The sequence below is a fragment of the Cricetulus griseus genome, chromosome 4, assembly GCF_003668045.3.
Source record: "Cricetulus griseus strain 17A/GY chromosome 4, alternate assembly CriGri-PICRH-1.0, whole genome shotgun sequence".
In the NCBI taxonomy this organism is placed as follows: Eukaryota; Metazoa; Chordata; class Mammalia; order Rodentia; family Cricetidae; genus Cricetulus; species Cricetulus griseus.
This window is the reverse complement of record NC_048597.1, coordinates 76,889,483-76,911,286: the sequence shown is the minus strand read 5'-3', so window position 1 is coordinate 76,911,286 and position 21,804 is coordinate 76,889,483. Positions and strand designations below refer to the sequence as shown.

Genomic DNA, 21,804 nt, shown 5'->3' with positions numbered 1-21,804 from the left:
GCCAGCGTCCTGCCATTTTTATTTTCACAGAACATTGTGGGTAGGTCTGAAGTGCATCTACCTGGTTGTCTTGTGTGTATAAGAAACCAACAGCCTTTTCTTGTATAATGACTTTGTATTTAGTTGCTCCACTTGTTTTTCTTTTAGTGTGCTAGTATCTTCTTTTTTTAGGTTCCTTGGAAATGTGTGCAGGTGCATGTCTGTGTGTTCACACAAGAATGTTTGCATGTGGAGGCCACAGGGCAGTCTTAATTATTGTTGCCTAGTCTTTCTGTCCACTCTTTTGAGATAGAGTCACACTGGCCTGGAACTTGGTGATTAGGCTGGGCTGGCCTGCTAGGGAGCGCCAGGGACCTTTTTATGTCTGTCTTTTCAATGCTGGAATCACAAACCTGTGCTACTATGCCTAGCTTTTTTTTTCTTCAGTATTTATTGTTATTTAATTTGTGTTTTATTTTATGTGTATGGGTGTTTTGCCTGCATGTTTGTATATGCAGCATGTGTAGGTCCTGTGTTCAAGGAAGACAGAAGAGGGCATCAGATCCCCTAGACTTGGAGTTACAGATAGTTATGAGCTACCATGTGGGTGCTGGGACTCAAACATGGGTCTCTAGAAAAGCAGCCAGTGCTCTTAACTGTGGAATTGTCTCTCTAGCCTCCTGCCTAGCTTTTTAGATGTGAGTTTTGGAGGAGTTAAACTCAGGTCCTTGTGCCTGGACAACAAACACTTTATAGACTGACCCATTTACCCCAGCTCCTTTATGTTATTTTTTTGCAAGCCTTCCAGATGATTTTGAGGAGAGGTCAGGACTGGGAGGATCAGGGCATTAGAGGCAGGATCTGACGTCAACCCTACTGGGTGGAATTCCTAAGTAGCTACCATTCCATTGTGGGCTGTCAATTGAGCAACTGTCAAACTAGGTGGCTTATCAGTGAAATGTAATTCACTTTACCAGGCTTTTTTTTTTTATTTTTTTATTTTTTTAAAAAAGAGGTAGTTCAGGGATACGGAAACTGATAAAAGTGTTAAATGCAAGTTTACCAGATAAAGAGGGCAAGTGATGATATGTAAATGCGTATGTGTGTGTATATCTACTGTATATGCCCTTTTGTCTTCCTGACACTCATGTGATGAGGGACAAAGGGAAGCTGGTTTAGGGAGAGTTGGTGATGGACTTCGCTGACTGGAGAGAACTGAATGCTAATTTGGGAGAGGTGAAAGCTAAGAGCAAGAGCAATTTATGCTGTGTGGCTTTCACTGTGCTTAGGAGCTTGGTCATATACCTCCAGGTGAGCTGTGAACAAGGCAAATAAGAGTGATTTGTAACAGATGCTGTGAGCTTGTAAGGGCAGCAGAGCCCTGGGGCCTCCAATGTAGCAGTGGGGTTGCTGTACTCTCAGCCTGGCAGAGAGATGATTCCAGGCAGAGGGTGAAGCTTCCAGCTCCTGTAGTTGGTGTTATGGTATGTAATGAGGTGAGTGTGTGCATGACTTTTGCTGAAGTAACTAGTCACTGTCCCATGGAATCTGGCTGGCAAGCTGTCATCTACCGAGGAGATTAAAGCACCTCTTCTGGAGACCCTGGCTAGATGGAGAAGGAGGTCATTACAGTGTTCTAACCTAGGGCCTCTCAGCTACAGGTTCCCTCCATATCCAAGTGTTCTGGTTAGTGTGAATTGTCAGCTTAACATGATCTGTAGCTCCTGGGAAGAGAGTAAGGTGCCAGAGCAGGCTAGGCCGTGGGCAAGTCTCTAGGAGACTATCTTCATTGTTAATTGATGGACTGAGGCCCAGACCACTGTGGGTGGCACCATTCTCTAAGTGGGGAATCCTGAACAGTTTAGAGAGTTTAGCTGAGAGTAAGCAAGTGACTGAGGGAGTAATCTAGGAGGCAGGCAGGGATTCAAGTGTTTAATCTCTCTGCTCTTAACTCTGGTGTGAGGCTTTAAGTTCCTGCCTTGATTTCTCTTCAGTAACCGATCCTAACCTGGAATTGTCAGGAAGATAAACCCTTCTTTCCTAACATGCTTGTGTCAGGGAGTTTTATCACAGCAACAGAAATGAAATGAGAACACCAAGGAAGCTGCCACGCTGCTGGTGAAGACACTGACCAGACAGAGATAAAGGAACTTGGTGGAGATGGGAACTATGCAAGGGGGACTTCAGAAGCAGCACCCTCTCCTGGGTCTTCCCAGAGAAAAGATACTGAGACAGGAAGAGAATTATTTGAAAGAAGAGTGCTCAGTGAACCAGAGGAGCTCAGGGAAATGAGCACTGAGCAGATATGGGAAGATCTGGGGAAGGTTGGGGAAATCTGGAGAGAACAAAGGACCAAATGAGAAAGAGAAGCAAACCAGAGGATAGGTCTGTGGGGACCATGATGAAAGTATACAGTGAAGATGTAGGCGGAAGGACATCATTATGGAGCAATAGCAAGAATCTTGCCCCCACTGAAGGATATTTGTGGCTAAAGGGACAGACAGTCCCCATCCAGTGGGTGAGTGTCCACGATTAAGGCTTTCTGCATGGTAGTGCTGTGACTTGTGACTTAGCTGCAGCAGTTGAGTGTACCAGAGGCTGGAGTTGTTTGTGAATTTGCTCTGGGGAGATGTAAATAAGCATCTATGTAGACTCTCCCTTCCAGGTAGGGCACAATGGATAGACCAAAGTATGCGTCCACCAAAGCCCATTGTAGTGCACCTACGAGCTTATTGGGCTTACTAATGGAGCATGAGGAAAGGGTCATGTACAGAGTGTGGGGGACCCCAAGGGATCCACATCACTGGAAGGTCTCAGCCTAGTATGAATGATAACTTCCCATAGCTGCAGAGATGGAGTCTCCCTTTCATTTACCCTTATACAGCCTGGAGACCGAACCACCTCCTGATACCCTGGAGACCATGTGCAACATGTGTAGCTTGGATAGAGTTCCACACAGTTGGGAGAGGGTGCAGGGGGAAGTGGCTGGGATCTCAGGTGGCGATGGAGCACTTGTAGGTCATTACAGCTTATCTGATGGTTATGTCCAGAGGACAGTGTTCCACAACAGGAACAGTGAATTCTGGAGCTCACAGACAAAAACAAAATCTTAGCCTCCTTCTGTTTGTGTTTTTGAGATCAGGTCTTTTTTTTTTGTAATAATTAATTTAACTTTATTTTATGTGCATTGCAGTTGTGAACTGCCATGTGGGTGCTGGGAATTGAACTCAGGACCTCTGGGATAGCAGCCATGCTCTTAACCATTGAGCTATCTCTCCAGCCCGAGATCAGGTCTTGATAAGCTGCTCAGCCTAGCCTTAGACTCAACTTCCTCCTAAAGGGTTCAGCCCCCTAAATGTCTTGGACTGTAGGAGCAAGTGCCATGGCACACAGTGCTAAGCCTATGGTTCTCTCTGCGTCTCTTTGTGTGTGTGGTATATGCTTGTGAGTATATGTGCATGTCAGTGTGTGCATGCTTGCATGTGTAAGTACATGTATGTGTGCATGCCTCTGTGTTTGTGCATGTTGTGTGTATGTGTGTGTCCAGAGGAGGATGTTGGGGGGCTGTTCTATGATTCTCTCCTTTGTTCTCTAGTGATAGGATCTGCTCTAGCTTGCTTTCTGTTGTGATAAACATCATGACCCAAATCACCTTTGAGGAGGAAAGGGTTTATTTGGCTTACAGGTTACAGTCTATCATCGAGGGCAGGCACGTGGAAGCAGGAACTGAAGCAGAGACTATGGAGGAATGCTGCTGACTTGTTTGCTTACCTGACTTCATCAGCTTGCTTTCTGCTTTCTTACTTGTCTCAGGACTACCCATGCAGGGGTGGCACTACCCATGGTGGGCTAGGGCCTTGCACATCAGTCATCACTCAAGATAGTGTCTCAATCTGACAGAGACAATTCACAATTCCTCAGTTGAGGTCTGTCTTCCCTGGTGTCGCCAGTTGATGCCAGGTTGATAGAGCTAACTACCCAGCACTGGATCTCTCACTGAGCCTGGAGCTAGACTGGGGTACCCAGCAGCAAGATCCTATTCTCCTCCTGTTTCTGCTCCACGCTGGGGTTGAAGGTATGCATGGCTACACTTGGCCTTTTGCATGGGTGCTGAGGGTTCAAACTCAGGGTCTTGTGCTTGCAAAGCAAGGTCTTGCTGACTTCTCAAAGAGGCTATAGCAGGAACCCATCCAAGCTTGAGCTGAGTCCTGCTGACTCCACTGGGTAGCCCAAAGCAGTCTGCCCCAGGCTGGCACCTACACAAGTGGCTGTCCTTCCTGTGAAGGTGGTAGCATTCTCTGAGCTGTTTTCTTTTTAAAAACAGTTTTGCTTTGCAGTTTAGACTTGCATGGCACTGGCTATGTAGCTTAGTTGGCCTTGAATTTGCTATCCTCCTGCTTCAGCCTCTTGACTGCTGGAATTAGTGGCGTACACCACAGTGCTTGGCTTGCAAAACAAATCTTTTTTTTTTTTTTTTTTTTTTAAGTGTTTGGGTTCAAGCCTGGTGTTAGTGCATGCTTGGTAAGCACTCTGCTAACAGAGTCACATCTCCAGTCCTTTATCTCCCCTTTGAGAAACATTCAATAGAGGTAGTGGTGGAAGCTTTCCACAAGGAGATGTGAGAGTTCTCTGGAGACCAAGGGACTTAAGCACCAAGGCTGTAGCTTTCTACTGAGAGGCCCCGGGCCCCTTATAGCTTGTCTCAAGCCATGCCACCCCCAGAACCACAATGCTGGGACTCCATATGTATAGGCAGCACTTTTTATTCATTGGCCCAAGCTTTCTGTCTCTATGCCTTTGTCTTCCAGCCTGTTCTGCACTCTGTCCTTCAGAGGGTCTTAGGCAAATCAGTGCCATAATTCTGTTCAAAGCCAAGTATTACTGGTCCTTGCTCATCTTCCCCCAACTCCCTTTTGTGGTACCAGAAATTGAACCCAGGGCCTCACAAATGCTAGCTAAGCCTCTTCCCACTGAACTACAGCCCTAGCTCCGTCCCATTTCTTTGTGCTGCTGACCACAGGAGCTCTCCATCATCCATTTCTATGTTTCCTGTTATAAAACACTCAGGATGTCTCCTTTAAAAAACACATGTTAGAGCTGGAGAGATAGCTCAGTGGTTTAGAGTGCTTACTTCTGTTATAAAAGACATGGTTTCAGTTCCAGTTCCCAGCCTCCACATGGTACAACTGCCTGTAACTCCAGTTCTAGAGGATCTGATGCCCTCTTTTGGCCTTCATGGCATATTGCATATAGATGGTACACATTTACTCCTATGGGCTTGTATACATGCAGACACACACACACACAGACACACACAGACACACACAGACACACACAGACACACACAGACACACAGACACACACACACACACACACACACACACACACACACACACACACACACACACACACACACACACACACACCTCCCTCCCTACCTACCTTAAATCTTGGGAGCTGAAGAGATAGCTCAGTGGTTAGGAACACTTGTTACTCTTGTAGAGGACCTGAGTTCTATTCCCTACGTTCATATGGGGCTGCTCAGAACAGCCTGTCAGTCTAGCTCTGAGGAATCTGACACCCTCTTTTGACCTCTGTGGGCACCCTCACTCCTGTGCTCACTTCCTGTCTCTGTTGGCGTAGATTTCCTTTCAGTGGTAGGGATGCTGTCCTGATTTCTTGTCTTCCTGTATCCTTGCTTCCAAGCTCCATACGAGTTTCTATTTTCTCATCACTCTCATGGCCAGAGGGATGAGATTCTGAGGTGGTTTTGTTTCTGGAGAGAGTGTCATAAATCAGGATGTGGCCTGCTAGTCTATTCCTCTCACTTATAGATAGATTAAACCAGAGTTCAGAAAGGCCAAGTAACTAGCCTAAGGCCACACACAGCAAGCTAGAGAGCAGTGTGGGCCCACAGCCTGGGTCTGTATGGATGTGGTGGTGGCTTCCCCAAAGTTCTGAGACCTTTCTCTTCCGTTTGCTGCTCAGTGAGTTCAAAGCGAGTGCCTCACTAATGACAGCCCCTCTCTGAGCCTGTGCATCCTCCAAGTCCTTTGTTCGCGCATTGCGTTTGATTGTTTCCCTGGAAGCCAGGTGCACTTGATTTTTAATTCACTCTTCTCTCTCTGTGAGAAGTCCTGGTAGGTAAGGGAGTGGGTCGGGAGTTCTAAATTTATTATAGGAGGTTACCCCCGACTCCCCTGCTTCTGTTTAATATTGAAAGTCCTGTCAAGAGTAGAACAGGTTGATAAACCCAACGTCTCTGAAGTCTGGTCAGCTTCCAAATAAGTCTACTTCTGACCACACATCTGTTGCCCACAGTGAGATACCTGCCTGGGACACATCTTGTCTCACTTACTCTCTTGTTCACAGATACTGCCATCCGTCCGTTAGGTTTCCCATGCTGAGATCACTGGGGTCCTCCTGGGGAGGGTGGCTTGCCTGTTTGCTCCTGGTCTGATCAGGGACCTGTCAATCCCGCCCACTCTGTCTCCAGCCCTGACATGTGTCCACTGTGAGGAGTGCACCCTTCAGGTAAATATGCAGGCTGTGCTTCCTGGCTCTCGTTTCTCTTCCTTCCTCCCTGCTCCCACTCGAGCCTCTTGCTGAAGTTTGTTTGGGGCCACATTTCTAGATGTTTATAGCATCAGACGACCAGCTCTTCCAGAGCTACGGATGTGGGAGAGGAATTGAGGCGTTTGTTTGAGAGCTTCTGAGAGCTTTTTTTAGCGAGAACAGTTCAAAGAGCTCCTCTTGTTAATCAGAGGAATATTCCAGCATCCCTGGGGTGGTCACACTGGCTTAATTGGAACCCGGGCTTCTTTGAAGTCCTTTTAATCCTTTCCGGGCTAGGAGAAAGAATTGGGAGGCAGCAACTGTAAATTTGAAATTTCTTCATTTTATTTACATGTGTCTGGGGACCCATGGAACTTGTTTGCCTGTGGCATTTGTGTTCCTGGCTATGGACAGCTGAGTGAGATTTGGACATTAGGTGGCTGGAGTGGGAGAGTTGCAGGGCAGTGGGTCACTTCAAAGTGGCAGCAGTGGTCCCTGGTGTTCATGCAGTCTAGCAGCCTTCTTGGTTCCTTAGGAAGCATGCTGTCTTGCTCCTGGCCTCCAGCGGCCGTGTCCACCAGCCATTTATTTTGTTACATGGGGATGGGACATTAGCGACTCAGTAGAGCTGTTCTCCCACATCTCTTTAGTTCCTCAGGTGGAGCCAGGTCATCATGGTAGCTAGACACAGCAGGACAAGCACTCTTGTCTGACTTTCTCTGAGCTGTCTAGGGTTAGTTATGATTAAAAAAAACATATTTTTTTTTGAGGTAGGGTCTCAGGGGGTCTAGACTGGCCTTGAACTCAACATATAGTTACAAATGGCCTTGAACTTCTCTGTGTGCCACTAGGCCTGTATTATTCAGGGGATGGCACCTAGGGCTTCACGAATGCTAGGCAAGCACTTGACCAACTGAGCCATGTCCTCAGCTTTTATTTGGTTTTGAATCAGAGTCTCATTGCCCAGGCTGACCTGGAACTTAGGACCCTCCTGAAGCAAGCTTCCAAGTGCTGGATGTTTGTTTTTGAAATTTCATTTTTACTTATACTCTCATGCTTTTGAGGATGCTCTGTTTCTGTCTATTGTATTCATCCTGGGATAACAGATATATGCTACTGTGTCTGGTTATTATGTGATGCTGGGGATTCAAAGCTCAAGTCATTAGGCCTTAGTGGCAATCACTTTACTCATTAGCCTCAATGCCACCCTTCTGGAGACCCTTCCTGACCAGCTTGTCAGAGTGACTGCCTCACTTTGGTCACCCTGCCCCCTTTCCTTGCTGTTCTGTCCCTGTGCTCATAGTGGAAACATTGCACATTGGTTTTTGTCCCAGTGATCATTAGTCCCAGCAGGGAGTGAGTATCTGACTCTGGCCACCTTGTGTTTTGTCAGCACAGTATCTACAGGTCTCAGGATAGGACCACACAAGAAGTATTCATAGGTTTGCTGGAGACAGGACCTTACTTTGTGTGGGTCAGGCTGGCATGGAACTTGGTTAGAATTGTCTTGCCTCAGCCTCCTGATCACTGACTATGCTGCCATACCAGTCTAGGAGGTTGCCCCAGATGTAAGGCCTATAAGTCCTCACTGAGGACTGAATGAGGTGTTCCCTCCTCTGTGTGCTCGAAGCTGACTCTGGTTAGGTGGCAGCGTTTCCTTCCTCACAGTTATCCGCCCACCAGTCTGCCTCTCGGTGATTTTCAACCTGGTTCTGTCATCTGGTGGCTTTGCTCCCTTTTGCATATTCCAGAACTGGCCGGCCTGCCTCCTACAGGACCAACACCATGACTGGAGGTGGTGTGGGGTGGATTACAGTGCTCTGCACTGTCCTGGGAAACGTGGTAGCAGCAGGGATCACAAAGGCCCAGCAATGGCCCAGTGCTCCCAGTGTTGGGGCCATCAGTCAAGTAAGGTAGTGTTATCCCGTTTCCCAGATCAGAAAGCAAGATTTAGCTGGACCCAAACTTGATCCTGGCCAGTTCTAAGGCAGTCTCGCCATACCCTGTCTTCTCACCTGTTTGCTTACTTTTGTCATCAGCATTTTGGGGAAAATACATGCAGATGTTTGGAATCACACCCGTCTGCTCTGGAACAAGGCCAAGGGGACAGAAGTGTATATTCAGTTTTTTTCAAATTGCACACATGTGAGTACATATGTGACATGACACACACGTGGAGGCTAGTGGACAATTTGGGGACTTGGTTCTCTCTTTTCACCATGTGGGTCCCAGGGATTACTCAGGTCCTTAGGCTTGGTGACAATCCCACCTCTACCCTCTGAGCCATCTCACTGGCCTGGAAGTGTGCTGTCAGTTTCTGTTCAATCCTTGTCTTGTATTCCAACAAGTACTGTCTGACTTCCAGTCCGTAGCGGTGTCACAGTGACACCCTTTGCTAAGCACTTTGTTCTCAAGACTTGGTTCGGAGAGGGCAGCTGAGCTTGCAGGGGTCAGCTAGTTGGGTATGGGGCCTGAGGCATGTGTAAGGACAGCTCAGGCTGTATGTGCTGCCTGGCTTCCCAGTGTAAGCTGGGAGTTCCACACCTCAGCCTCCTGATGACTTGGGAGTCTCCTATTTGGAAATAAGAACGATACCCAGGTATGTTTCTGGTCTCTGTATTTCTTGCTGTCTGTACTTGCTCCATGCGTGGTGTTGGATATGTGTGGGCAGCAGGGTACTTCTCTGGAAGGACCATGGCCCTAAATGACCTTCTGGGTTGTCTAGTGCTACCCAACTAGCTCTGGCAAATTCTGGCAGATACTTCAGTCCCAAGTGGCTTTCTAGTAGGTCATTTGTGATTATTTTCCTGCTTCTTTCTCTTATTTGTACATGCATATGTATGTATGTGTTTGTGTTCGTCAGAGGAGAGAGAGAGAGAGAGAGAGAGAGAGAGAGAGAGAGAGAGAGAGAGAGAATGCTTCTGCATGCTTGCCCAGGTGAAGTGGCATGGAGGCCACAGACTGACATCAGGTATCTTCCTCAATTGCTGTCCACCTTAGTGTTTTTGAGACAGGATCTGTCATGGAATGGAGCTTGCTGCTTTGTCTACCCTGGTCGCCAGAGCATACCAGGGGCTCTTCTGTCTCTCCCTTCTCTGTATAGGTTTGTGCAGCATGCCCAGCTAGTGCATGCTGGGAATCTGAACTCAAATCCTCATGTGAGTGCAGTAAGCACCTTACCCAGCAACCTATCTCCTCAGCCCATATTTTTTTTTTCCCTTTTTTCTTTTTAAGCTAAAATGTCTTGGGTACAAGCCAGTTATGGTAGCACACACCTTTAATCCCAGCACTTGGGAGCTGAGGAAGTTGATCTCTGTGAGTTCAAGGTCAGTGTTGTGTCCATGGAGAGTTCCAGTACAACCAGGGATAGATAGTGAGAACCTGCTGCTCCTGAAACAAAAACAAAACAAAAACTGAGGTACATAGATTTTTAGATCTTAGGGATCAAATTGCAAGCCTTGAGTATTTAGATAGAAAGTTCCACTCTCACAGTTCAAACAGTTCAAACATTCTCTTTCTCTCTCACCCCCACACCCCCACACCACACACCACACCCACACCACACATACTAAACACACACCACACATACTATACCCACATACCACACACATACACATTACAGATTTCACCAATATTCCTGTAATGGCCTCTCTTGTATTTCAAGCCATTTGTGTTATATGTAGTTGAACCTCATTTAGAAATCATCCAATTGCTTGATTATAAATGGTTGTAGTTGAATTTCCATTTTTAATTTGTCATGGGAATAACAGCCCCCTTTTTTAAAAAAGATTTTAGATAGCACCTGCTTCATAAGGTTTCAGAGCTGAACTTTGAAATAAGTAGTCATTGGCTCCCTAGTATTTATTATATTTCCATGGCACAAAATATTTAAGAAGGGAATGGTGAACTGGCTCAGCGTGTGAAGGCGCCTGCCACCAAGTCTGGTGACCTGAGTTCACTCCCCAGGACCCACCTGGTGGAAGTGGAGAACTGACTCCTGCACGTTGTCTTCTGACCTCCACACATGTGCTGTGTCTCACAACCCCTAATATATAAATACAATTTAAAAATACCTAAGAATGTTTGCAGGAAAGTCCTGCTTATTTTTTCACTCCCTCCAGGAAACTACTTCTACTTTTTTTTTTTTTTTTTTCAAGACAGGGTTTCTCTGTGTAACAGTTCCTGCTATCCTAGAACTCACATTGTAGACCAGGCTGGCCTTGAACTCAGAGATTCACCTGTTTCTGCTTCCTGAGTGCTGGGATTAAAGGTGTGCACTATCACACCTCTTTTATGTAATAATGTATTTTGGAGATCTTTCATATGTATATCTATATCTATACCTATACCGTTCTTTTCTCTTGATTTTTTATCCCGATCTCATCATCTGGGTAGACTCTAATTTGGCCAGTAACATTGAACCTGATTTTGTTTTTCCCCAGTGCTTGGACATGGAACTCAGGACCTGGTACATGTGAGCAGGTACTCTGTCACACCTTGAGCCCAACACTGAACTTTTTTTTTTTGGCTTTTTTTCTGAGATAGGTTTTCTCTGTAGCTCTTAATGTCCTGGAAGTCACTTTGTAGACTAAACTGGCCTCAGATTCGCAGCCTGCTTCCTGAGTGCTGGGATTAAAGGTGTACATGACACTTGTGGCTAGCCAACCCTGAATTCTTAATCCAGTGTCTTAAGACTCAGGTATTCTTCTAGAAAGGTTCCATGGGTTTCCATTCATTCTCTGTTTGGAGTCTCTGCAGTGATGAGCCAGAATAGAATCTAAGGTGACCTGACCACTGATGAAGGAGAAAGATGGCTGGTGATCAGGGTGGAGTGCATGGTGTGTGAGCCTGTGCTTTGGGCTGAGGATAATGGTGCAAACAGGACCCACAAGGAACAGGGTTGATGGTGAGGTTTAGGGTTGTAGATATGTAGGCTGGAGCAAGCCTAGCTAAAGAAAGGTGACAGTGAACAGACACCTAAAGTGACAGGAGAGCTGTGTGCACACCACAGTAGAAGCACCCTGGAGAAGGGACATGTGGGACCTGAGGAGGGAATGTGGTAATGGCTGTGAATTGGAACAGCATCTGCCTTCCTGTTCCTCTCCTGGCCAGGCCATCTGTGTGACCTCATTTCCAAAAAGGAGGAGGGATGTCGTGTGATGAGGGTCTGCTGATTCTTTGCTGCTGTGGCAAACCTCTATGCTTGAGACAGCAGCCAGCCCTGCCTTGCCTTCCTCAGGGAAAGGGACTGTCCCTCTACATGCTTGAAACCAGCACCTTTGAAAGGTGGACGAATGCTATTGCCTGCTTCATGGTCAGCCTGTCACAGGGTGGTCCCCAGCTCTAATGACGATACAGACTTGTGCCTCTTTTCTACTGGAGCCTTATGGCTGTGGCCTCAGGACTTGAGATTCCAACTCTTGCTGGCTGGCTTAAGGACTGTGGGCAGCAGGCACAGCCACTGCAGGTAGATTTGTAGTGCATAGCACAGCACTAGGCTGCCATGCAGTGCTGACTTCATATGTGATGTTTGCTTGTCCTCTGTCCTGGGCCCTTTATACCAGCATCTCATCAGTCCCAGGAGAAGTCTGATTCTGTGTCTCCATAGCAGTGAATGCCGTCATCCTTCAGCCTTTAGCACAAGTTTTTGCAGTCTAATGTGTTCTGTTGGCATACTTTTTGCAAGAACAATAAACCCATCTCGGTGGGGGTGGTGGAGGGCTCTGTTCCCTCCTTCCCCTCATTTTCGGTTGGGTCCTGGCTGAAGCCCAGTCCCTGCAGTTTTGGATGGTGGTCTCAGCCCTGTGGCTTCCTATTCTCTGGAAAGAATGGCACCTTGGAAGAGAGCTCATGGCCTGGTGTTTGCTAATTGGGTCTGTGGCTGCTGCCACTTCATTCATTCTCGACACTGGTGTCCTCGGATTGGGTGTCTTTCAGACACTATGAAACCAGCACTTATGGCTTCAGTGAGAGCCATGGCACCTGCTATTAGAACTCAAAATAGCTGCAGTTGGGGCTGGAACTGTCTTCGCCTCTGAAATAAACTAGTGGGCTCAGGCCCACTGCATTCTGTGCCTGCAGCTGAGTTTGTGTCACAATTCAGCTGTTCATGGAACAAAGAGACCTCTCCCCGAGAGCTCCCCGCCAGACCATGAAAGGCCTCGCAGCTGAAGCCACGGTTGTTCTGCAGCAGATGCCACAGCTTGGGCTGCAGTTGGAACTGTCACTTCCCTGTCATCCCATGTGTTGGAGGCCCCAGAGGCCCTGAGTGCCTTCCACTTTGTAGTTGTGAAGTGCGAGTGTCACGCTCGCTGGACCAGACTGGCAGTGGTATTTTTAGGCCACAGTGGCACTCGGTGGGACGCCTTGTAGTTGAGAGCACTTTGCTAATCCCTAGAGTGCCCAGAAGCATCTCTGAGTAGCTTTAACCACACAGGTCAGGAGGCATCTGCAGCATAAAGTCTCAGCCAGCACCTGGCAGTCCATGGGCTCTGGTCAGAGACGAGTTGAAGGCTGCATCTTTGGACGAATCCCCTGTGACTCCACAGGTTTTGAAAGCCCCTCCTCCATGCCTACGAGGCTCAGCACAGGTGGCAGAGGCCAATTTCCACTCTCACTTCCAGTGGGGTGAAGCAGTGCTGAACTGGTTCCTGTATCCCATGGCTTCTTAAGGATTGTTTCTCCCTCCCACCACAACCTCCCCCATGCCCTCATCCCGAGGTGCCAGGGTTCATGGCAGGCTGACAGCACATGGCGAGTGTCCTGTTCCCTGCGCTGCATGCTTCTGGTACCTTTCTCCCTTGTGGCCTTTTCTTGTCTTTTCTTTTCTTTCTTTCTTTCTTTCTTTTTTTTTGCTTTTATTTATACTCACATATACATGTACTGTAAGTTCTCAGTCTGTGAAATTCACACAGTACATAGAAGAGATCTTGATTGCGGGCAAGCACAATTTCACCGAGCCAAGTTGCAGGGTGTGTTCTGTGAATATAAGAATATACATGCTACTTATGCTCTCTGTGTGTAGGTCAAGTGCAGAGTCAGTTTGTGGCTGGCTCTTTCTTGGGCATGTTTTGCCTGGCACACTTGTTTGCCTCTTCTGCCAAGAGAAACTATAGCCTGTCTGGGTTGCCAGAAGACCCACAGGTTGGGGGCTGTGGGGACTGGAACTAACTTCTCATGGGTCTGCAGGTGGATGGTCCTGTTCTGTGGAGGGCCCATCCCCCACCTTTCAGATGGTTGCTTTCCTGTGACCTCATATTGCAGAGAGGGGGTTGAAGAGAGGTTCTGATGTATTTTTCTGATTCTGGAGTTGGAGCCCTGGGTCATATGCCTGCTAGACAAGTACTCTACCACTGAGTGGCATCTCCAGCCCCTTACACAGGGCTGTAGTGAGGTCAGCGTTCAGCCCACTGTACCATGAACTGTTGGTGGGGTAGCTCATCTATACCCAGGCTCTATACCCAGGACTGACCAGGGTCTTGCTCATGAGAATTGTAGTGCACACACATTTAGAGGCCAGCGGTCAACCTTGGGTGTTGTTCCTTGGAGCCATCCACCTTGTCTTTTAGATAGTCTCTCATTGTCCTGGGACTCTAAGCATACTCCTGTGTCAGCCTCAGCACTGAGCAGGTGCCATCACCTCTGGCTTTTATGTTCTTAATATTTTTAATTCCATTTTGTTTAATTAATTAATTGTGTGTGCACATGTGAGGCTCAGAGGACAACTTGAGGGAATCGGTTCCCTTTCCCCATATGGAGCTCAGGAATTGAATTCAGGTCCTCGGGCTTGGTAGCAAGTAGCTTTTTACCCACTGAGCCATCTTGTTAGTCCAACACACCCAGCTTTTTTTCTTTTTCTTTTTTTCCCCTAAACATGGCTTCTGGGAACTGAACTCAGATCTACATGCCTGTATGGAAATATGTTACCAACTGAGTGATCTCCATAGCTCTAAGGTGAATTGTGAAAGTAGTCTACCTGGGTGGGCAGGCTGTGGTTGGACCTGGATGCTCTGAGTACTAGCTGCTCTGTACTCGGGCTGCAGAATGAACTCATGCAGATCTATGAATTGCCAGTGGATGCTGTGGCTTTTGATTTTTTGTTCTGTGTGCACAATTTGGTCCATTTCCAGGGAGAGCAGGAGCTGAGTGTCCTTTCTTTATCCCTCAGGACTCCGGAGGACCTTTCCAGGTTCGTGGTTGAGCTGCAGCAGCGAGAGCTCACCCTGAAGGAGAAGAATAACACCATCACCAGCAGGTAGACGGCTTGGGGCGGATCTGGCTGCATGTTTGTTTTGGGCAGTTTGAGTCCTGTGTATCTTCCTCCTGGTTTACTTGAAGTGTTTGTTTTCCATTACTGTTACATAGTACCTGGGGCTAGAGACTTTTCAAGAACTTTATTCTTTTTTTTTTTTTAGGTCATAATGGTGTCATTATTAGGACATAGCTCTGCTTAGGACAGCAGATGATAGGTTGTGTGTGCATGCATGTCTTGTGATAGCTTGCATATTGGAGAAAGCTAGAGGGAAGGGTTAGGCTTTTGTCTTAACAGCTCTTTTGAGCACCAGCCCAGGGTTTCTAAGAGCTATCTCAGTCACTTTAAAGGTCATTGCTCTTGGTGGCCTAAAGGCCTCTCATTCCATCACCTTGTATATGAGTGCTTCAGGTGGACTCATTTAAACTGTATGAATGCAAGCTACAGCACCGGCAGATGACTGTGCCTCATGGGTCCGTGGTCTGAGCCTATGGGAGTAGATGCTGCCTCACATGCCACATAGCATTGAGTCTCAGCTTGAGCCACTCTGCAAGTTGTCTTCCTGACCTTGGGTCCCTGCCAAGATCAGGAGCCTTGCAGGTTTCTGGCAGTGTGTGGACTCTGAAAGGCCCTTGAGGGCATGCACGTGTGATGTGTGCAGACCTGTGTGCTTACAGACATGAACAGTCCACCTGGCCTATGCTCTTGATCACAAGTGACAGAAATCTCACCCTGAAATGAGCAGCAGGCATGCTTGTTCCATGGTCCAGTAGGATGTCCAGGGGCAGCTATGAGGTCTGCCATGCTGCTTGTCCTCCTATAAAACATACCTCCTGCTTTGTCCAACACCGCTTTCCCAAGCCCAACACCAACCTTGTGCTTTACACCTCTGCTTTGACACTAAGGGTCTGCTCAGATGTCAGTACAAGTGTCAGATCCCCAGGTCACCATCACTTCCATCTTACCACCCTTCCTCAGGCTTGGGGGATTCTCGGAAGTCAGGAGAATGTCTCCCTCGAGACTCCTGGTTTCTTCTAATGGATCCAGCCCAGGAGCAGCTGGGTGGGGGGTGCTTAGAGCAGGTGTGTGTCAGGGTATTGCCTTTTTCAGTTATACCACCCTTCTGCCACCTTGTTGTACTCTTCAACGCCAAAGTATCCAAATCCTACTGGGAAGAGTTTCACAGCCCAGCCCCAAGTCAGTGGTTGGGGCTAGGAACTTCTGCACTCAGTTTCCTAGTCCTTTTGTGATTGGCTTCTACCTGAGCACTGTGGGGTGTCCTGGCTTATCTAATGAGTAGAGTAACTTGTTGAGAACACCAGCGGACAGGCCATTCACCCAGTGGAGCCCAAGAGTTTTAGGGTTCTGCCAGGAATCAGAGACCAAATGTGTTTGGTCTTCTTTCACATTAGCCTGGGCTCTTGTCCATTTGTCCTGTGGCTGGCTACTCAGCCGGCCTTGTGACTTTGAGGTGCCATCCCAAGTATAATGTTATGTCCAGAGACAAAAAGTAATCTTCTTTGAGTCTTTTCTGGAATAGGGAAGGCTTTTCTGAGGCCCCAGTCTAGCTGATCCCGTTCAGTGACCAAAACTGGCCTGTGTGCCTGTGCAGATCCTGTACTGACAGAAGATGGGGTTGCCATGGTGAGCCTAAGGTCATCCCCTGTGTGCTTAAGCTACCTGACTGAGGCCAGTGGGATGGGCTTCTGCAGAGCCAGAGGGAGGGGCTGTGTGCAGTGACCAGGGCAAGGGCTTCTAGTGCCCTGACTGGACTGACCCTTGCATGGACAGGACTGGGGTGGGGGGTGGGTATGGAGCCAGCCTGTTTATTGTTGATAATCCAGCCATAGCCTTGTCTTCTTGTGGAGACAGTGTTTTAATCATTTATTACTAGCCAGAAGGAAGGGTTTCTCATTTTGAGTGCTGATGTCACTCTGAAAATTGGCTTCTAGAAGCATCTGGTTATGTTGGACATAATCACTTCCATTTACTTGAGAAAGCTCACATGATAAAGATTGCCTTTTGCTTTCAAAGCCACTGTCAGATGAAACGGGTGTGAAAAGTGATTTGGAATTAAAGCTTGAACGTTTGCATGGCGATCCTCTTCATTTTCCTCTGACTGTGAAATGGAATGAACTATTAAAGGGAAGGAAACCTGTCTGCAATTCCCTCCCACCCAGGAGTTAGCTGCTGTGACCAGGCACAGTAAGACTCATGTCTGCCCGAGAGCCACGGGGAACGGAGGCCCACTGGCACACTTAACAACATACCTGGCTTGTGTTTGCCAGTGTGGGTTGAGTCAGCCTGTGCCAGGTGCAGGCAGGGCTGAGGGGTCCCCTGAGTCAGTACAGCTGTAACATAGGGCATCCCATGGGTATGCCTGGTGTTTTGCTCTCTTTGGTAGGATGTCATGGTTCCTAGTTAGCAGATCTCAGGGAGGAGAGGCACGGCCCACAGTACTGCCTCTGCTTCCCTGGGAACATTTTTCCCAAGGTGAGTTGTTTTGGGGTTTCTATGTGTTGGCCTTCTGTGCCAGGTTGGTAGCCACGTGGGACCTGTGACTCCTTGTTCTCTGTGGCGTCTGTAGCCTGGAAGCAGGCTTCTCATGGAGCTGTTGTCTGGTTTGTGCGTCTTGCAGTGCCGAGTTGCTGAGCTGAGGAGTGGGGTGCTGGGGCTAGGTTTCCAGGGCTCCTGCTAGTCTTAGTAAGGTGGGAACCAGTGGAGTCCAGTGCCATGCCTGGACACTGAAGTAGCCTAGATTTAGGTAGCTGCTACCTTGGTGGAGTGGGTGGTTACCAACCTGGGACCTCTGGTGCATAGTCTTTCAGGCCAGCCAGGAGATAAGCAGAGATCCCAGCCTACTGTGTACTACTGGATCCTGCCCTTTTTTTTTTTTTTTTTTTTTTTGGTTTTTTCGAGACAGGGTTTCCTCTGTGGCTTTGGAGGCTGTCCTGGAACTAGCTCTTGTAGACCAGGCTGGTCTCAAACTCACAGAGATCTACCTGCCTCTGCCTCCCGAGTGCTGGGATTAAAGGTATGTGCCACTACTGCCCGGCCGACCTTTCCTTTTAATGCAGGTTCCAGATGGAATCAGACCTTAGGATGGGGAGGTGGCTAGGTGGCACTGGCCTTGGTGGTTGGGCAGATGATCTCAGTTTGGGTGCCTCAGTCGTTGGGTCCTGGGTTTTATAGGGCAAGTCTGCACCGTTTTGTTCATGGGACCAGGAGACTCCACAGGCCGTGTTTTTCCTTGGCCTTTTGAAGATGATTAGGCAGATTTAGGTCACATGGGAAGGATAGAACAGGGTGCAACCTGCGGTGCAGAGGGCGTCACAGTGTGGGCCTAGCTTAACGCAGGAACAGGCAGGGCACTCTGGGTCTTTCTTTTTGGGTGACATGTAGCTGCTGAGGAGTAGCCCATCAGTACCAGCTCAGGTCACGAGCTGCAGGACTGTGTTTCTGCTCACACCTCATGCACTCCTGTTGACTGTGTCTGGGTCTTGCAAACAAAGGTTTGCCTCTTTTATGACTTTTAGTCATGTTCTTTATCACACGCTACCCTGAACTTCATAAGCCACTGCTTGGTTCCATCTTCTCTCTCCCCTCCTGCCGCTCCTCGTCCTCTTCCTCCCCCTTAATTCCTTATTCCTCTAGTTCTCTCCTTTCCCCCTCTTCCTTTTCCCCTCCTCTTTCTATCTTTTCACCTCCTCTGGTTGTCCTTCTTTCTTTCATCTTTCCATCTGTCTTCCTTCTCTTTTCTTCTTGGTTCTCTCATCTTTTCCTTCTCTTCCTCACCTCTCTGGTCTCCACTTCCCCCACCCCTGTTTTGCTGTTGGGAAAGTGCAGAGGTTTTGTTCAGCATGGTCTCAGGATGCTCATTGGCTGTTAGAAGACAGAACATCCCCCCCTTCACCCCCTCCATCTTTCTTCTGTGAAGAGCATGGCAACATCTCCAGTCTTGAGGACATTCACTCAAGTGTACTGCACCTCCCAACCTGGTGTGCGAGTCATCTGTATCTGCCAGCACTAGCTGTGTCAGAAAGTCCATGTCCATACCCATGACTGGAGAACAGAGAGGTCTAGGTCCTTTTCCTTGGAGCACTATAGTTGGTGCTGCTATAGTTGGCCTTTTGCCTGTTGGCTGTAGTTACCTCAGCAGGTCCTGGCATGTGTGGGAAAGTGCCATGCCTCAGGAAAAGCTGCTAAGCAGGGCTCTGACCCGAGTTCTGTGTGGGTGAGGTGCAGGGTAGTAGGGGCCTCACTGAAGGAGGCTGAATCACAGATGTCATCTGCCTCTGGGAAGGTCAGATGATGTCACATCCTAGAGTTTCCAACTATCTAGGATCAGGAACGTGCTTCTTACCGTTGAGATTCAGTGACCTTGATCCCTAACTGGTTAGGTGTGGTGCTGAACTGATTTCTTTGTTTTTTTTTTTTGTTTGTTTGTTTTTTTTTGTTTTTTAAGACATCATCTCATGTTTTCAAGGGTGATCTGGAGCTCCCTGGAATTTCCTGTGTAGCCCATGCTGGCCTTAGACTCCTAATCTTGCTTCCTAAGCCTCTCTAGTGCTGGGGTAATGTGTGTGTTATCCCACCTAGCTGAATTTGTTTTCTCTTTTCTGTGAGTATTGGGGCAAAAGCCCAGAGGCGGGACTCTCACTTCCTCCTATGAGGGCACTGGAGTTTTTGAGTAGCAGGAGATGAGGGTGGTGGGTGGTAGAAGGGAGTGGGGATTCAGGAGAATGTTACAGGTCATGTGTGGATGGGGGATAGACTATGTGTCCTGTTCAGTAGGTGGGGAGGACCTGGTAGTCTTTGCTCAGGTGAATGTTGTCTGTTGAAGTGGAGAGCATGTCTCTGCTGGGCTTTGTTAGGGACTGCATCCCTGGTGTTGGGCAGCTCTCTGATTGGTGAGGATGGGATGGGAAGGGTTCATGTGCAGGATACGTGTAGCCAGGGTTGGTCAGATTCCTGCTTGGTGGGCAAAGGGGCAGCTTGCCTAGTGGGTACCAGTAGGGAATCCTCAAGGAAGGTGCTGGTCTTTACATTCCCATTGAAGGCTGCTGTGAGCTTTCGGGCTGCGCCTGCTCTCCTTCTCACCCATCCTGCACAGTTCACAGGCACCATCCATCAATGATATGGATGGGGCTGTCAGGACCTGCCCGTGCATCCTTGGCACCTTCAAACAGGATCTGATTACAGTGTCAGGAGCCTTGCCCTCTTTACTGTGCCAGCATTGCTTCTTGTCCTTTATGGCTGATAATGTCTCTCCTGGTTTTGTGGCTAAGGGGCAGGCAGGTTGCATAGGGTTTGGATATAGATCTTGGGTGTGTTCTCTGTTCACTGTTCACTGTTCACTGCTCAGTGCTGCCCAGTGCTGCCCCAAAGCCTCCTCTGCTCTTGCTGGGGCTTTTTAGAGTTCAGGGGCCCAATCACCATCACAGCTGAAGTGCAGTGACTGAGTGTCAGGCAAGAAGCTCACTGACTATGCAGTTAAGTTATCATGTAGACACTTACAGGATGTTCCCCTGTGCCCTAGTGAATGTTGACAGAACCAAGAAACTTGCTTAGGGATTTGAGGGGGTTTCTGTGATTTGCCGGATAGGGAGACAGGTAGTATAGAGAACAGAGCTTCTTTGTCATCTGTGACGAGAGCAACCAGTGTCATTGGTATTTCCTTACTTGGAATATTCTTCCTAGCACACTCTAGGCAGTATCTGATTTGTCCTAGGAAGGTGTGATCCCCACCCCCTCAATCATTTTGCTGAAGGTGAATTTGATTCCCAGCGGATCTGCAGGGAGGCAGTAGAAACAACTTGAACCAGCCTGTCAGTGTCTCAAGCATCCATGCTACAGCTGAGGGTGGAGCCCAGGTTGCCAAGAAGGTCCTGACACAAATGCAGTCTGGACCACTTCAGGTTGTCCAGCCTGGCCCCTTCTGTGTAAGGCAGAGCCACTGGGGACAAACTGTAGTGATGTGGACACTTTCCCCCTCCACTCTGCCCATTCCATCCATCCAGGCCAGGCTGAGCTCTTGAGACTGAGGCACACTTTTTCCAGCCAGCTTTCATGAGCTACCTGCTTAGACCCAGGACTGCATTTGCTGTGGCCTCACCTTGTGGCCATAGTCAGGAAGGTCTCCTGCTGTCGGGCAGAGCAGCCAGTGCCTGCAAACATAGGGTGAGACTTGGGGGCCAGACTTGTAGAGTCCTGAGGTACCCGTAGTCCAGATCTTTGCTGACACCTGCTTGTCTAGCAGAGGGGCCTTAAGAAGAAACAGTGAGTGGAGGGTATCACCCCATCTGTGTCACAAAGGCTTTGCTCTGATTTTCTCTATTGCCTCCCAAGAGTGAGTTAAGCTCAGCGTCAGAGTCATAATTCTTGCCTCTGTTTGTCTAGAGCTGTTAGGCCACCCTCTCACAGCATCTTGTAGTATAATGAGGCCTTGTCACCTGTGTGAGCCTGTGTCCACATGAGTTATAATGCTTTCAAGCTGTCGAGAGGCCAGCAAAGTCAGTGACAGGTGCTTAAGATTAATGATGCAGGGACATGTTTTGTGCCTCCAAGGGGGATGACATGCTGCATCCTGGAGCTGTGATGAGGGTGAGCAGTTACTGCTGGCTCCAAACTCAGGTTGCCCATGTTTGGATCTCAGCTCCACCCCTGAGGAACACTTTGTCCTTGGATAGTTTAATTAGCCTGTCGACAGTGAAGGTACCTTTTTTGGTGGGGTGTGTACAGGAGGGTGAAGGATTGGCCATAAAGGATAAGGCTGGTGTCTGTAATGGTAAACAAGGGGCTGGGTAGGTACCATAGTCATCTTTATTGTCATCTGTGTTTGTGGAGCCACAGTGAACAGCTCCTGAGACGAGACAGTCCTGACATTGGGGTGTTCCCAGTGGGTACTACAGGCAAGATGAGTTTTGGTGGATGACTGACTGCTGGTGATGGTTAGAGGGCCTGGGGGTGAAGACATGACAATGGAGATGATGCTGGAATTTGTTGTGGTTGATTGGGTG

The 21,804-nt window shown here is 48.3% G+C and overlaps 1 protein-coding gene across 1 annotated transcript in view; it reads left to right on the top strand.

Moving 5' to 3' along the window:
- Mad1l1 (mitotic arrest deficient 1 like 1) overlaps positions 1–21,804 on the top strand; it is a 310,200-nt gene that overhangs the window by 47,804 nt on the left and 240,592 nt on the right. The window contains 1 exon segment of the mRNA NM_001246783.1: positions 14,702–14,788. Coding sequence (NP_001233712.1) covers positions 14,702–14,788 — 87 coding nt within the window.